This window comes from Microtus pennsylvanicus, chromosome 14, assembly GCF_037038515.1.
Source record: "Microtus pennsylvanicus isolate mMicPen1 chromosome 14, mMicPen1.hap1, whole genome shotgun sequence".
Taxonomy (NCBI): domain Eukaryota; kingdom Metazoa; phylum Chordata; class Mammalia; order Rodentia; family Cricetidae; genus Microtus; species Microtus pennsylvanicus.
This window is the reverse complement of record NC_134592.1, coordinates 43872525-43890161: the sequence shown is the minus strand read 5'-3', so window position 1 is coordinate 43890161 and position 17637 is coordinate 43872525. Positions and strand designations below refer to the sequence as shown.

General features: G+C 42.4%; 2 protein-coding genes across 5 annotated transcripts in view; one reads left to right on the top strand and one right to left on the bottom strand.

The window, feature by feature from the left end:
- Window positions 1–12792, bottom strand: Timm9 (translocase of inner mitochondrial membrane 9). 3 transcript variants are annotated; one of them, XM_075947852.1, is made up of 5 exons: window positions 12664–12792; window positions 8703–8792; window positions 2823–2887; window positions 2075–2170; window positions 1–513 (listed from the first exon to the last, which is right to left on the bottom strand). In XM_075947852.1, exons 3-5 carry the CDS (start codon window positions 2859–2861, stop codon window positions 379–381), a joined length of 270 nt encoding a protein of 89 aa, XP_075803967.1. In that variant the 5' UTR covers window positions 2862–2887; window positions 8703–8792; window positions 12664–12792; the 3' UTR covers window positions 1–378. The 3 variants fall into 3 exon arrangements, with proteins under 3 accessions (XP_075803967.1, XP_075803968.1, XP_075803969.1); XM_075947854.1 differs by having other exon boundaries at window positions 242–444; window positions 12664–12789; XM_075947853.1 differs by lacking the exon at window positions 8703–8792 and having other exon boundaries at window positions 12664–12777.
- A 493-nt stretch (window positions 12793–13285) lies between these two features.
- Window positions 13286–17637, top strand: part of Kiaa0586 (KIAA0586 ortholog) — a 94354-nt gene continuing 90002 nt past the window's right edge. The window contains exons 1-3 of one of the 2 annotated variants that reach the window (XM_075947849.1): window positions 13286–14122; window positions 15537–15610; window positions 17240–17309. In XM_075947849.1, the coding sequence (XP_075803964.1) occupies window positions 13924–14122; window positions 15537–15610; window positions 17240–17309 (343 nt within the window). In that variant the 5' untranslated portion in view covers window positions 13286–13923. The remainder of the gene's footprint in view (window positions 14123–15536; window positions 15611–17239; window positions 17310–17637) is intronic. The other variant, XM_075947850.1, reaches the window with a different exon arrangement.

Genomic DNA, 17637 nt, shown 5'->3' with positions numbered 1-17637 from the left:
TACTTTCATTTATTTTACTTCTGGTAATAAACTTTTTCTATCTCATACATGATTGGACACGTTTTGCTTTTAAAATTAACAGTCACAAAGAAAGAAACTGGTTTATTTTTGTGTCAAGGTGACCACGCAGCTGAGTCTTAAGGCTCAACAACACTGCATCATCTTACCATTTCACTCAACAGTAAGGCCTTCTGTTTTGATTCTTTCTGGTGAACAGTGATTTTGGTTTCTTGGGTGGTTTCCATTGGTCAGGTAGTCACGACAGATGGCTGACCACCACTCCTGCTGTGCTTCAGGGGATTCTCCCAGACGAATCCTCATTTCCAGTGCAGCAGCTGCTGGCAGTCTTTCAGTGCACATCTGTGCCTTGGCCCTCTTCTACCGGGGCTGGCCCAGGAGTCCTGCTTTGGCTGCCAGGGCTTCATTCTGCTGAATATGATATTCCTGAAATCTCATGGATATTCTCTGTGTCATTTTTAAATATTTCTGTAAGCAATGTTCTGAACAGGTAACCTAGAAATACAAGGGGAAGGTCCAAAAGGCAACACAAAAATAAACATTCTTGTATTCTGAAGGAGCCACCACTGGGAACTTTGCTTTTCTTTAGGTAGATCTGCAAATTAAATGCTCTCATTGGCTTGCAATAATCATAGTTTTAAACTGTTTATGCTTTCATCCACTGGCTAGAATTAAAGTTTATGAATTTCCTATTAGTCTGCAGGCACAGAAGCAATGGTGTGCCCTGCCTTCATGAAAGGTCTGGACCAGATTTTCTACAAACTCAAGGTCCAAATGTATAAGCAGTAAAAGGTTTCTTCCTTTGTTAATGAGAAACTTGTTTCTGCATATTCTTAATTCACAACCTTTACTTTTCTCTTGAGCAAGGTCTTGTTATGCAGCCAGGTCTGGTCTGGATACCAGAATCTTGTGCCGCAGCCTCCCAAATGCTAGGGTTCCACGCATGCTTAACCTCACTTTACTATCTCTGAAGTGACCCAGACTCAGAAAGAACGAGTCTTCCAGGCCCTCCCTCACATGCAGACCCTAGAGTATAACCTGTATGTGTATATATATGTAAATGGATATAAATGCAGGTAATACAAAGCTTCACAAGAGAAGGTAATGTTAGGTGGTAAGAATGGATGGATAATCCATTTAGTGTTGCTTGTGAAAAAAAAAAGAAAAAAAAGAATGGATGGATTGTGGGCAAAAGGATACATCTCAGTCATGAATGAGGGTAATAAAGCTATTTTTTCTCCCAATTTTAACCTGTCAAAATTTTTATTCTTTTCATGGTGGATCTGAGTTCAAATTTCTGGATATCCAGATAGCAAGAATCATTTTTGCCTGGGAAAGAATCTGGCATGTGCTGTTCCTGAGGCAGGGACTGAAAGTTGGTTTGTTTTTCAGTCCCATTGACCATCTGTGCAGTGGGAACTTGACATGACTGGTCACTGAATAGATCTATCCCCTTTTGAAAAAGGGACTTTAAAAAAGTTTGTTATGGAGAGGGGCTTAACAATTAATTTTCACCCTTTTTTCTTGCTTAAAATTATATCAGAACATTCTACTTAGTGTTACTTAATATGTAAATTTTATTGCTATAGATAAAGTATGGTTTTTAAAAACAAAAGTATCACATGATCAACTTCCATTGTCTACAAGTATAAAATTGGCAAGGAATAGCTAAAACATATTCCTTTAAAAAATGAATATCATACTTGGTATCTTCTAAACTTTATAAGTTAAATTATCTAACAAATTAGATTTTGGCATGAATGTTTACTGGAAGTCTGTCACTCTCAGCAGATAAACATCTTTAAGGACACTAGAAGCCTAGATGCCGATTAGACCGGGCTTCGGTGTCCACACGTGAGCTATGAGCCACCACAGTCACACTCCCTCTTCTAAAGCCAACCTAGATCCTCGGGCCAGACCAGAGCCGCGCCAAGCTTCTCTACAACTGTCATCTTGTATCACTAACTTGGTGCCGCGGGTCATGACTGACTGGCTCCTCTAAGAATGGCATGTGAATGGCAGCCTGGGGAAGTCTCAGTGAGGGACCTTTGCATACCTCCTCAGGTTTCACCTCTCTCGTGGTGAAATCTTTGACACAGTCCAGAAAGCAGCTTTCCGTGAGTCTGTTGTAGGTTCCCAGGAACTCCTTAAACTGGAAACAAGACGTGTTTTAAGACCCAGCTTTCCCGCCAAGATGACTGGAGACTTGGGATACTCAGACAACTAGCCTGGCGCACCGTTTCTTCCACCCCTCCCTCATCTGGAGTCTTCTGCTGACTTAAGCAGCTTTAATGCACAGTGTACGGTCTTCCTTTCTAGTTGTACTTCTCTCCTCACTGTTGTCCAACTCAGTTTTTACAGCCAGCTACAGAGGAGTGATGTCTGATATCCTGGCTACTTAAGGGGCTGAGGATAAGGATCACCTGAGTCTAAAGGCCTAGAAGCCCAAAAGACAACATAACAGGATGCTTTTGCGGCCTCAAAAACAAAGCAGAAAATGCTCTGCTACCTAACATACATTTTAATGTTTTAAAATATGGTTTGAGGGAATGTATTCTTTGTTTTGAGTAAGAATTTAACTCATGATAATTCCACCCACAAGCATGTAGCTCAGGATGGCCCGTCTCTACTGCCCTTGGAGATAGTATCTCTACAGAGCCCTGCTGTCCTAGAAGTCACCGTGTAGACCAGGTTGTCTTTGAACTCTGAGAGATGAGCTTGCCTCTGCCTCCTGAGTGCTGGGATTAAAGGTGGGTAACACCACATCTAGCCAAGATCCTTTCCCCTTAATTATAGTATCTTACCTGTTTTATCTGGTCAGATTCTGGTATCTGTGCAGCCATATTCTTTCAGTATGTTTATTATTCACCTGATTTCAAAGTTAAAAAAAAAACTTGTCAATTTATAAGTGTATTTTTAAGACACCCAAAGAGATAGCTGTTTATATTTTATAAATTTCTAATTGTATATAATCATAAACCATAATCTCACAGATTTTAATGACAGGTTATTTTTTAATGCCAGATGTGGAACTCCCAGGCCCTGACTTAGTCAAATCTCTAACAGTAAGACAGTATCCTACTGTCTGGCGAAGCTACTTACTAAAGCCCCTTTCATAGCAGGGATTTAAGGAAAACCAAGGAAATTCTCAAATTCTTCCTAAATTTTCATAACTATCCTATTGGTTATCAATTCTGGTTACTAATCTATGTAATCTACCAATTGTTGACAAACACTATTTTTAACAAATGTTATTTATAGTTAAATCAACACTGGCTCATGAGAGATACTCAGAGTTCTCAAACAAAGTTAGAGGAGTTTTACATTCTTCTTTTTTTATTTTCTGAGACAGGGTTTCTCTGTGTAGCCCTGGCTGTCCTGGAACTCACTCCATAGACTAGGCTTACCTTGAGCTGACAGAGATCTGCCTGCCTCTATCTCCCCAGAGTTAGGATGGTGTAGAGTTCTGTTGTGTGTTGCTTTCATTGGTTAATGAATAAAGAAACTGCCTTGGCCTACTTGATAGGGCAGAACTTAGGTAGGCAGGGAGGCAGGGATAAAAAGGAATGCTGGGAGGAAGAAGGCAGAGTCAGGGAGACACCATGATCCTCTGCCTGAGACAGATGCCTGCCGGTAAACCACAGTCACATGGCGATACACAGATTAATAGAAATGGGTTAAATTAAGATGTAAGAATTAGCCAGCAAGAAACTAGAGCTAATGGGCCAAGCAGTGTTTTAATGAATACAGTTTCTGTGTGGTTATTTTGGGGCTAAGCTAGCTGGGCAGCCGGGATGAACAAGCTGCCTCTCCCTACAATACTGGCATTACAGACGTGAGCTACCATTGCCTGGCCTAAGAGTTATATATTCTTTTTTTTTTTTTTTTTGGTTTTTTGAGACAGGGTTTCTCTGTAGCTTTGGAGCCTGTCCTGGAACTCGCTCTGTAGACCAGGCTGGTCTCGAACTCACAGAGATCCGCCTGCCTCTGCCTCCCGCGTGCTGGGATTAAAGGCGTGCACCACCATCGCCTGGCGAGTTATATATTCTTATATGGAGTTGACAGTAAATAGGACAGATACATGGAGTTATGAGTTGCCATATGAGTGCTTGGAATTGAACTCGGGTCTCTCTAAGAGCAGCAAGTGCTCTTAGCCCCTGAACCATCTCTTTAGCCCCAGAAGTCTCATTTTGATTAAATCATGTAACACATAATTCCACTCACAACCATGAGTGCACTACCCCACCCCCACTGAATTCCACTCATGACCGTGAGTGTACCACCCCACCCCCACTGAATTTTTGATCCTTTTTTTTCTTCCTAAGATGTTAGTGATGACTGCTGACATTTTTTACAAAGCCATACTTAAGGGAAAGCATTAGGTCTTCTGCACTTGCTATTCTGGTCTTATTCTACACATTACAGCCCAGTTTCCTCTGAAGTAATGATTAATGAAACACATAACTGTGTTTACTTAAGAGGATGCTTTAATAGTAATGGGAAATATTATTCTTTTTATGTGTGCCAGGAACAACAGTACTGCAACTTCATGGGTGTTAAGTGCCACTGACCGGTCAAAGAAGCCAGCCTCTAGAAACACCATGCACTGTCTTCAGGGGACGGTGCAGATGTGCATTTCTTTATCCACTCTCTACACAGCTGGGAAGCTAGGCATCACATACAAAGGAAATCTAAGAAAAGAAGAGGCAGCGAAGCCGGGCGGTGGTGGCGCACGCCTTTAATCCCAGCACTCGGGAGGCAGAGGCAGGCGGATCTCTGTGAGTTCGAGACCAGCCTGGTCTACAAGAGCTAGTTCCAGGACAGGAACCAAAGCCACAGATAAACCCTGTCTCAAAATACCAAAAAAAAAAAAAAAAAAAAAAAAAAAAAAAAAAAAGAAGAGGCAGCGAGCAAGCAGCAGATCAGCTAGGGGCCTTGGGATCTAAGAAACACAGGGATGAATCCTTTGTGTGCTTTTTGTTTTATAGACTTCAAACTGGAGAAGCTGGCAACCTCCAAATGTGACCAATAAAAAAACAAGATGCCCTCAAAACCTAGTCTAATTAAAACAACAACAAAATCAGCAAAAGAAATGTATATACCTGTATATATATGTATATATATATATATATATACACACACACATATATATAATATCTATCTGAACTACTGTACTAGCAAACACTATCGTTAAAAATGAAATGAGAAAACAACAAAAATTCCAATGGTCCACATCCCTGCCATCATATCATTAGCTTAAGCCAAATGGGAAGCTTAGACTTCAATGAGCTACTCTTGTACTAGGGTGGTGTCAAGAGAAGGCTAATAAAAGAACAGGATTTTATTCCCAATAGCAGGATAAGACAACCACACATCAGTGGAAAGCTTATAAGAGACTGGCGGGACTAAATCAGTCTTCTCTGTGGCATTATCACAAGGCTGAGGTTCAGGGTTGCACTCCTACCCTTCTCCCTGTGGTGAATAGGAGAGGTCACACAGGGAGCAGTAATGAGGCACGTTAGCTCCTCTCAGCCAGGGAGATACATAATGACTGATAGGTCTCCTAATTTGGCCAAAGGCATAAACTTACAAATTCAAGCAGGAGTGAACCTTAAACAGCACAGACTCAATGAACTCCACATTAATATAAAATTATAGTCCTCCACCCCCCAGAAAAGTTTTTTTTCCCTTGTTGAGATATTTGTTTCCCCTTGAGACAAGGTTTCACCGTGTACCTTGGCTTGTCTCAAACCCATGTTCCTCCTGCCTTGGCTTCCTGAGTGCTGGGGATTATGGGATTCAACCCACATTCCCATTGGAAGACATACTTGTAAGCAAGCGGCTGAGTGTCATCCATGAGTAATCCCAGTATTTGGGAGGTGGAGTGGAGGCAGGAGGATCAGCTTTGTAAAATGTAAGATCAGGCCAGCCTGGACTTCTTCTCTTTTTTAAATATTTATTTAACTTTATTTTTTTATTTTTTGTGCATTTTGTATCACAAATGTGTCAGATTCCCTGGATCTGGAGTTACAGACAGGTGTGAACTACCATGTGGGTGCTGGGAACTGAACCTGGGTCCTCTGGGAGAGCAGCCAGTGCTCTTAACTGCTGAGGCACCTCTCTAGCCCCTAGCCTAGGCTTCTTGAGACTCTATTTCAAAAGGCTGAAGACAAAGACATCTGCTAGGAGGTACAAGGAGAACATCACTAAGTGCAGTAAAGCAAGAAGGGGAAATACAACACATAAAGGCTGGAAGTGGGCACAGATCTAGTCCAGTCTGAGATGACACAAACTCTCATACAGCCAATATGGGAGCCCAGCAAGGTTTTGGTGACACACAAAAGCCAAACTTACTTCTACACCTAGCAACAAGCACATGCACAATGCAACTTAATGCAATACTAATTACCATGATTCCCTTCCAGACGTACTCAGAGGTCACCCTTCAAAACATGTACAACATTCAGATCTTGAAAACTATAGACAAACATCAGAACCCCAAAACTGGAGAGGCAGTGATCGGACAACAGTAGGAGGAACTCAAGACCATTTCTGTGGGGTTTTTGCTTAGTTTTGTTTTATTCATTTTTTGCCCCTTTGTTTTGATTTTCGTTTCTCTAGGGGCTTTTTTTGTTTCTCTCTTTCTCTTAGTTTGTTTTGCTTTTTTCAAGAGAGGATTTCTCCTTGTAAGAGCTCTGGCTGTCCTGGAATTCAGAGATCCTCCTGCCCCTGCTCCTGGTATTAAAACTGTGAGCCACCACAGCCCAGCTTGTTTCTCATTTTTTGAAAGAGAGGAGCCTGTCCTGGAACTCACTCAGTATACCAGGCTGGCTTTGAACTCACAGAGATCTGCCTGCTTCTGCCTCCTGAGTGCTGGGATTAAAGACATGTGCCACCACCACCTGGCCAAAAAATTTTAATAAACAAAAAAAGGAGAGGCATTTTATGTTCATAGACTAAAAGACTCAATATAATAAGAATGTCAATTTCCCCAAAACTAATATACCCAATGCAATTCTTACTAAGATCTCAGCAAGATTTATTATATAGGTAAGATGATGTTAATGAAAAGGACTAGAGTAGCTAACTAAAGACTAAACTGGGAGGAATCAATTTACCTGATTTAAAAATAATCAATGGAAAGAAAAAAGTCAATTCTAAAAGATTAGATAAGGTATGATTTTATGAAATACTCTTTTTTTCTTTGTTTGGAGACAGAGTCTCATTATGCAGTGCTGACTGAATTGGAACTCATTATCTAGAGCAGGCTGGTCTCAAGCTCAGAGATTCTCCTATTTCTGACCCTGAGTTCTGGGATTAAAGGTGTGCACCACCATGCCTGGCTGAAATAGTCTTGGAATGAGAGAATTACATGAATGCAGAGCATAATAGTAGTTGCAGTTGGCTATAGAAGAGAGGACTGAATAGGAGAGGGTGTTGCTACATGAGAGACCTATGACATAGAAATGTACTGTATTTTGACTATACTGGCATCTGTATCCTAGGCTAGACCCTACACTCTAGCTTTGCAAGATGTTATTCTTGTTTGTGCAAAGCTGGATAAAGGCATATGTGACTTCTAATGTCACAACTCTATGTGAGGTAAGTAATACCCTCCGAATAAAGAGGCTAGAGAAATGCTCATAAGTCAAGAGTGCTTGCTGGCCCTCCAGATAAGCAGAGCTCAGTTCTCAACACCCATGCCATCAGACTGCTCACTGGGACCTGTAACTCCAGCCCCAGAGGATCTGGCACCCTCCTCTGGCTGCCAAGAGCACTTTCAAACATGAGGCAGACATACACACTTTTTAAAGCTACATAAAGAAAGGAAAGTATCCTAAAGAGACCTAAGATTTGGTAATATAATTTGCATAGAATTAAGCAGTAAACAAAGCGACTGATGAGAACTTTAAAATTTGAGAATAAAACATGCTTGCTTTATCCAGAACACGCTGCCAACTGTAAGGCTCAGACTCGACAGTTAAAGCTGAAAATGATACATCTGATTTCCTTAGAAACTTATATGATAACTAATAACCAAAATTTGGTTGTTTTCCCTATGTCTAACCTTGTGTTTCCACAGGTTGAAATTCTAGACTTTTTCAGCAACAAGTGAGAAGCATGATACAGCACATCTTTAAATGTTGTGTCAGGGACTGGTACACTGGGAGGTCTCAATCCTCTCACGCTCCTCTGTCACTACTGGTGACAATTGGTCTCATGTCGCCCAGGCTGTTTTGTAGCCAAGGATGATTTTGCTAAGTGCCCAGCTAAGTGATTTTGTTAATGTCTCTTAGTATGTCTTTAGCAATCTCCTCCTTTGCCTGTGCCTGTGAGTGCAGGTGCCTTCAGAGGCTACAAGAGGATGTGAGACCCTTGGAGCTGAATGAAGTTACAGACACCTCTGGAAGTGCAGCAAATGCGCTTAACTGTTGAGTCATCTCTCCAGTTCTGGCTATCCTTTTATATTTGATCCTCATTTCCAGAGATCACTTCTATTGGCTTGTTATTACAGAGGCAAACATTAAGACAGGGTGACTCTCTGGTTACCCCGTCATTTGGAGACAAGGGACAGCTTTCACTTAAGTCTGACAATAGCAACAGTGTTAGTTTTGTGATTAATCAACATCTCAGAGAAGTAGAGAACTTAAGAGTAAAGACTTTATCAGCCAACAAGCGCAAACCTTTTCTGATGCATGAGTTTCTTTTCTGCTCTGGAAAAGCAAGTGCCCCGCCTTTTGCTTGAATGTCTTCTGTGAGGCTGGATTTCTTACCTGAAAATTGAATGCAGTATTATATGACTGCGAAGGCTCTTCTTTTTAATGAAATCTGAATTTCGGTTGGCTAGCTAATTTTGTTTGGTGTTGTTTATCGAGATTTTTCAATGTAGACCAGGCTAGCCTTGTACTCAGAGACCTGTTTGCCTCTGCCTCCCCAGTGCAGAAAGCACCTTTACCTGCTCAATTGCTACATGGCTTAAAAATATTTTTAAGCTTGCCTTCGTTTATCTCAGTACACAAACAGGAGGACAACTCTTGGAGCTGAGCTGGTTCTCTCCTTCCACTGTGTGAATGCTGAAATCAGAAGTGTGCACCGCACACCCTACAGTGAATTTATTTTAAAGCCTCCCCTTTTTTACTACTAAACTGAATAAAAGGATCCATCAGGTTTTCCCTGGGCGTAGGAGTCAAACCAGAGCAGCGTGCATGCTAGACAAGAGTTCCATCACCGGTTTATATCTGCAGGCCACTTTATCTTTTTACCAAGGGAAATTTATACAGTCTGAAGTTTATAGATTAGCTGTTTTAAAAAAGTCATGCTAACCTTAAACTTTTCTTCTGATTCTTCTGAAAACTCTAAGAAAGATAACAGTTCAAACAGTATATTTACAGGGGATCACTTTGAGATTGACAACACAGGACCACCTGAGTCATTCAGTCTGTAAAATTCAGGACTTCTCCCATTACATTTGCACACCTGTATGAAATGGCAAATAAACTACAATATTCTGTTATAAGTTCTTTTGACTTTGGCTACATCGTCACATTTATTAAGTATATCTATAATTAATATAATAATTAATCATAATTATATAATATAATAATAACAACATCATGATTGTGTTATGTTTTTTGAGACACGGTCTCATGAAACCTAAAATTTTCTATGTAGCACAGGCTGGACTTGAACTTGGGACAGTTACAAGTGCTGAGAGCACAGGTATGCACCACTATGCCCAGCTTGTTATTTATTTCTTCCCTAATACACCTTGTTTTTCCTAAATTAATTTTCTTCTCAGAGGCAGGTGGATCTCTGAGTTCAAGGCCAGCCTGGTTTACAGAGTGAGTACTAGGACAGCCAGGGCTACACAGAGAAGCCATCCTGAAAAACAAAACAAACAAACAAACAAAATAATTAATAAGAGCCCAGTAGGGATATGATTACTCTACTTCTTATAGGCACCTAGTACAAACTGAAACTAAATCTTAATAATGCTTATATTTAATTAACGGCAAGTGATTCTTCTGCTGTTCTGGGCTGCTGTAATTGTTCCTAGTCCCTGACTAACGGACTGTGATGCACATCCCTGGGGTTCAGTAGAAGCTCATAAATGGACAAAACCAAGAAATATGCCAGGGAACAAGATATACCTCTATAATTATTTAAGAAAAAACGGTCTCTTTTTCACTGGTAAGACAGACAGTCAACACCATAATTAAATGGGTCAACCTACCATCACACAAAATAGGCAGAATTTCTTGTCAGGATGCCCTAAGGCACACAGCATCATTCTAGTGGCATTCTGGCCTAAAAATACAGGCTCTTCCTCTGATCATAAGACAATAATCAGGAGAATCCATATTGCAGAATAACTGAAGACAACTGGACTAACCTTCAAAAATGCTAGGAGGGGCTAGAGAGATGCTCAATGGTTAAGAGTACTTGTTGCTCTTGCAACAAGGTTGGTTCCAGTACCACAGAGCTCACAAATGGCAGCACCAGTTCCAAGAAATTCTACACTCTGCTCTGGCCTCCTCAGGCACCAGGAACACATACACACATACATACAAACACTCACGCCCATAAAACGAAGCCTTATTTTTAAAATGCTTTAAAGAGTGGATAGCTGATGTAGACTGAGATGTAAGAGCCGCTACAATGAAGCATGTGTGGACCTTATCTGTGTCCTGAATCGGAAAAGGAGATTTTCTTTATGGGGAAGTAATCAGTCCCTGAAAAGAAAGCCGATACACAATTCCCTTCAGGAATGAGGTTTATTACAAAAATGGGCCCTGCCTGGTGTGCTGGCTCACATCTTTAATCCCAGCACTTTGGGAGAGGTATTCACTCTTTGTGTTCCAGGACAGTCAGGGCTACAGGCTGAGATGGAGAGGAGGGTTTGGGGCGGGATGACTATCATATCCAGCAGAGAAGGAGGGAAGAAGGGAGATAGAAACTGCAGATCACTTCCAGCGTGGGTGGGATCTGGCCTTTTAAAGGCTTAAGGCCGCAGGCGCCTATTCTAACAACAAAGAAATTTTTAAATCTAAATGTTATCTTAGGTGTCTTCTGAGACTGTGTAATGTCTTTTTTTTTTTTTTTTTTTTTTTAAAAGACAGGGTTTCTCCAGAGCTAAGGAGCCTGTCCTGGAACTAGTTCTTGTAGATCAAGCTGGCTTCAAGCTCACAGAGATCTGCCTGCCTCTGCCTCCCAAGTGCTGGGATTAAAGACGTGCGTCATCACTGCCTGGCTCTGTGTAATGTCCTTAAAGAGACACAGAATGAAACAATTAGGGCTAAAATTCATGATACCCAAGTTATTTGCAAAATATATCTATACATGTATGGGAGGGGAGGGGAGAGCAAGGCAGGGGGAGAATAGGGTAGGGAATTTAGTTTATAAAAAAAGTACACAAAAAAATCCATACCCCTCCCCAGCTACTTTCTGTCCAAAGGCAATCAGTGTCTACTTTGAGAGTTCAAGTATCTAAATTATTTTATTATCTTCCACGTGACCCTTTAGATTATTTGTAGGAGGTTTAGTTAGATAAATTGTGGGATTGACTGGCAACTTTTTTGTTTGTTTGCATTGGCTTTTATCTTTGAAGATAGGTTTTCTCTGTGTAGCCTTGGCTGTCCTGGAACTCTCTGTATTTCAGGCTGGCTTGAAACTCAAGAGATCAGCCTGCCTCTGCCTTCAGAGTGCTGGGATCAAAGGTTGCCACTACACCCAAGTGTTAATAGTAGGTAACTTTTAACTCAGTATTAATCAGAGTTAGAAGCACTTGAGAAAGAATTCATATTGCTTTCCTGATCCAAAGTCTGGCTTCAAGATAAGAACCCTGAAATACTGAAGGATGAGAACAAGACTTCCTGGGGTTAGCCCAGGTTTGATATTCAATTTCAAATCAAGTCAGTTTACTGATTGCTGTTGCTCAGCGTTTTGAAATTTGAGGGGAAAGGTCTTTTTTTTCATATCTAAGCTTTACATTGATTATGGAAGTTAATTCATCTCTAAGGTCTCTTGCAGATCTGACAATGTCATTCTGTCTTATACAATCGAGAACCAACATATTAAATCTAAGGGACAAGAGAAAATGTAACAGACAAAAACGATTAATCACAAAACTTATTAAGTAGCAACAACCACGAACAAAATAACAGGTTCTTCAAAGGTGAGACTAGAAGGCGGCTTTTTACTCTAGCCTCGTAGGAACGTACACAGCCGAAATACAAGAGATAAAATTTGTTTCTTACGTTGACATCTTACACTGTTTTGACTTTGCTTCATCTATTTTAAATGCCTCTAGCAAGGCGCAATGGCTCTAACCTGAGCGTCCTCCAAAATGAGATCAGGAAAGGGTGCGAGCCCCTGTATTCTAGGCACGGTCAGAACCGAGGGAGTCTGGGATTCTCGGGACAGGGAGCCCTGTCTGACAGCTCAAGGTCATCGAGGCGAGCCCCGAGCCCTCCAGTCCCGGGGCCTCGGGTGACAAGGCCCCCCGGAGAGGTCCGGCCTCTCGCCGTGTCGCGCTGCCGGTTGCGCAGCCCCACGCCCCGCGTGCATGCGGCGGCCCCCTTCCCCGAGCGAAGCCCGCCGCCCCGCGGCCCGCCAACCCGGAGGGCAGGGGGAAAACGTCCGTACTTAGCCACAGGCTCTCGCATCCGACACCGATACCGGGCTGAGGAGCTGCGGCGGTCTGAGATCCGAGGGTCAGAGTAAGGAGGGCGCCGCGCCGCTGGGCAGCAGAGAACACGTGGGGACGATGATGTCAGGGAGTGCTTAGACCCGCTGACGCAGATTCGCAGATTCGTTACACCTAGGAAGGTGTAGGAGGAAAAGTCAGTACCCCAAGTGAATTCTAAAATCACCAAAGAATTAACTGGTGTGACGATGTGTTAGACGGTGCTCCGTATTGTTCATTTCCTTTCCCACGGCGACCGAATCTGTCGACTGTTTTAGGAAGCCCAATATACTTAAACCTAGGTCTCTAACGGTCTACCGTTACTACAGTGTAAATAACCCTAGATAAACAAAACGTGTTTATGAGCTGCTCGAGAGTTCTTCAGTCCTCGGGGAAGACCTGATATCGTATCCAAAAATAAACGCGATATGTTGCCTTTAAAATAAAAATAAAATCATATCTCTTTGGAGTCTTTTACGTTTGGGGAATTTGTTTCCACCCGGGCACCTACAGCAGAGCACCAGGCTGCTCCAGGGCGCTCACTTCCGGTGGGAGGGAGGGATCTCTGCGCGCAGGCGTGCTAAGTCTCAAGGGCGGGTTTTGGGGGGCAGAGGGTGTTGACGCGCGGGCAACCGAATTTGTTGTCACCTGAAAAGACAGGGCGGCGTGTTTGCGGGCCGCGGTGGGCTAAATCGAGCTGTCCGAAATCGCGTCCGGACTCGTAGGAAGAAAGCTACTCAGCTCGCACGAGGGTGATATTTCACAATCAGGATTTTATTTAACGTCCCCTGCGCGCTGTCTTGGCGCACATTTCAAGCCCGCTTCCGCGTCTGTTTGGGTTTTCTGCAGCAGCCCAGGGTGTCGGGGAGGGCTCAGCTAGTACGACTCCCATAGCGTCTTCTCGTCTCTTGGTACAGTTCCTTTCAGATTTATTCCCTTGGTGTATTAACATACTCGGCGAGATTAATAGGTAAATAAGACATTCCTGTCGTGTTTAGTCCTGGGTTGCACGTCAAAATTGAAATTTACAGCTTTGTGCATACGTTGTCTAGATTTTTTTTTAAGTTCACAATCATTTTTGGAATTTCAATATTCCTCATCAAATCCACTTCCACCTTTCCTTTTCCTTTAAAGAAGCGAAACTGTATTTTCAAATCTGTGAACCCAGAAGAAAGTCCCTCTGTTACGAGATCCACGGGACTTGTTTTGTGACTAGCCATATGAAAAACTTTGAGTTTAGCCAGGAAAGGGGGAGAAGGGTTAAAATGCCAGCGAGGAGACTGCGAGAGGTGGTTTCCCCAAAGCAAGGGGCCACCTTGGCTGTGCTGGAAGATGAGCTTCCCCGTGTTCCTCCAGCATTGTCTGCAAATAAACGTCTTGCTCTTGGAATGAGGACTGGCTCAAATGGAACGTTAAATGGTACGTGATTCCAAGCGTTGCCGTTTTCCAACCAGTTTATGTTTCTGTAAACTGTTAGGCTTTGTTTTCATCTCTAGCTGGTGTTTACCTTCTCAAGTGTAAGATACAAATCTGGTTTGTACGGATGTTTGAAAAATAACTTGGTTACTGGAGGAATAGCCAGACAGTCTACAAAATGTATGTAGAATGAATGAAACTTGAATATTTCCTGTTGTACTTCTTTGTGGTGTGGACTCTGCATCCCGTTCTTGTTCACACCCATGATAGATACAGTGAGCGTGGATAACCTGCTTAACATTTACTGAATGTTCTAGCTTCCTTTCCGGCCGTGCTATGCGACCTGGCATAGGAGAAATGCATAACTCAGTCTTTGGTGACTTCTGTATTTACAGTTCAGCGGTGCTGTTTAGACCTGTGAGTTTAAGGATCATATTAATGAAGTGTGTGTGCAAGAACAGCAATATACTCGATGGTTTTTGGAGAGCCACTATAGCTGGCCTTCTGTCAGGCCAGGTTTTTGTGTCTGTCTGGTGTTTTCATTTGTTTGTTTTGGAGATGGGGTTTTACTGTAGAGGCCTGACTGGCTTTGAACTCACTGTAGACCAGGCTGGTCTGGAACTCACAGAAATCCGCCTCCCAAATGGTGGGATTAAAGGCATGAAGTACCGTGCCTCGCTATATATGGGTTTGTTCTGGTGAATCACATTTTTTTCCACGTTGAATAAATACCCTTTAGAATTTTCAGAAAAGCATATTTTCAAGTGTGTGTCTGTGTGTGTGTGTGTGCGCACGCGTGTGTGCGTGCATATGCACACAGACAAGAGTTCATGTGCCCGTGGAGGTCAGAGTAGTTGGATCTACCTAGAGCTAGATTTATAGGCCGATGGCTATTGGAGGTATGAAACTTTAGTCCTCTGCAAGAGCAGCAAATATTTTTTTCTGCTTTGCCGCCTCTCCAGCCCCGGAACAAATTGTCAAGAGAGGGTCTCATTGTGTAACTCTATAACCAGGCTAGCCTCAACACAGAAATTCACGTTAAAGTACTGCAATAAGAGGTGTTCAACCCCATGTCTGCTCCTACAACATTTTAGATCTCACCTAGTTCATTGCTTTGACTGATCCTTATTTTCCTAAATATCAGCCATAACGTCTTTCATTGGAATGTATTTACATGTATTTTCTCAGTTTCTTTTACAGGGAAGTGTCTTCACATTTGTTTTTTAGATTACTACAGAGCTTTCAGTTCTTGTATCATGCCTGTCTGTACGGGTGCTGCAGGTCAGGTTGTGATTTAAAAGTCACTCAGACTGGACCTGTTGCCCCGTGCTAGAGCTCACATGAGAGATGGAGACCTCGGTCTCAGTGCGTGGTGAAAACAACAAAGCAACACTCACTGCTTTCTTTGTCTTCTTAGGCTCACTGGATTTAACTTCTGCCAGAAAACATTCCCAGCTTCTGTCAGGAAATCCCACTGTATCCAGTAAAAGTGTAAGTAAAGGGATGATAAGTCATAGTAAAACTTCAGCACTATTAAATTTTTAAATTATGTTTTGTTAACAACATATTTTATTTAGGTACTTCATATGAGGAGATGTTTTATTTTTCATTTGTTCGTTTTATTTTTATCACATTTTTATCTGTTTATTTTGTGTAGATATAGGTACGTGGGCATGCATAGGTCATTTTTGTGTGTGGAGGTCAGAAAACAAATTTTAAGAGTTTATTCTCTCTTATCATGTGAGTCCCAGCAATCAAATTTGAGTCGTTAGGCTTGGCAGCAAGCTCCTTCCTCTGTTGAGCCAGCTTTCCATCTCAAGACATTTTTTTGGTTTTATTTATTTATTTATTTATTTATTTATTTTTGTTTTTTGAGACAGGGTTTCTCTGTGGTTTTGGAGCCTGTCCTGGAACTAGCTCTTGTAGACCAGGCTGGTCTCGAACTCACAGAGATCCTCCTGCCTCTGCCTCCCGAGTGCTAGGATTAAAGGCGTGCGCCACCACCGCCCGGCTTATTTATTTAATTTTGAGGCAGGATTTCACTCTACCTTTGGAGCCTGTCCTGGAACTAGCTCTTGTAGACCAGGCTGGCCTTGAACTCACAGCGATCCACCTGCCTCTGCCTCCCAAGTGCTGGTGGGATTTAAAGGCCTGTGCCACCACTGCCACTGTCCAGCCTCCAGACATGCTTTTTGGACTGTATTTGAAGAGTAGAACGTTAAATATATCTATTGTGATGCTAGTCTTATTGGTGCTTAGAAAATTAACACCTGTCATCATTAATTACTTTTTTAAATTAAGTTTTTTTCCATTTTCATGTGTGTGTTCATATGTGTGTGTAGGGTCAAGGGTATGTGTACATGTTATGGCTTGAGGTTGCTGTCAGGAAGCATCCTCCTTTGTCCTTCCACCTTAGCTCATTGAGGCAGAGTCTCTCATCCCAGAGCTCGCTGACCACCTGCTCCTGGGGATCCCCGCCTCAGCCTTTGGTTCTGGGGATCCAGGCTCTGGTCTTCCTGCTCATGTTAGTAGTTAGTGCTCTAACTGCTGCGCCACGTCCCAGCCCTGTTTGTGTCCTTCCCATTTATGCCTTGGCAGAGAAAAGGAAGGTGGAGAGCATCATGGAATCGACCTAGTGCCTTAAGAGTTCGCGTCTCACTTGGCACCGACCAGTCTTAGAGATGCCTTCTAGGATTGCACCCATGAGCAGAAAGCTGTTGGACTGTAGATGGGACCTACTTAGCGGAGCTTCCTAAGACAGATGAGCTCAGTGCCTGAAAGCTGGGTTAGTCTGCAGTGTTGTACTGTTAGACTCATCCTGGAGTCGGGTTATCACTCTGAGCCGAAGCAACTGAGATGTTCAGATGTGGATTTGAATCAGAATCCTGTGCCATTTCTGTTTGCTTATTTTTTTCATTCACTATTCTGATATCCCATTGCTTGGTCATTGAGAAATCTCCGAGTGGCTTCAGACTTATGCATCCTGTAGTGTTGGAGTGGAGTGAACAGAGCGTGCAGACCCGCCTCGCTTGATGGTGGTAGTCAGAGGGCTGCCACTGTGACTTTGTGAGTGGTGGCTGTAAAGCTCATTTAGTCTTCTCTTTTCTTTTCTGCCCAAAGGACTTTCCTAAAGACGCTGTAGTTCCGAGGCTGCCTTTGAATAAAACAGAAGCAAACAGCACAGGAAAAGGTAAATTAATATAGTTGATTTTTACAACTGAATTAAAATATATTGACAGACTTTTGTTTTGTCGATTTTGAATGCATAGTTCTGTGACATTAAGCACATCCATGCTGTTGTTCGACCATCACCATTTCTCACCTCTGGAACTTTCTCTTCTCCCCAGCTGAGCTCTGTGTCCCTGAACTCCTCACATTTGCCTCTGAATTTGACCCCTCATGGGCCTCATAGAAGTAGCATCGTATAGTCTTTAACCTTTGTGTCTGGCTTACTTGAGTTTGCACAGTGTATTTACGCTTATCCATATTGTAGTACATGTCAGCATTTTCTTTGTAAG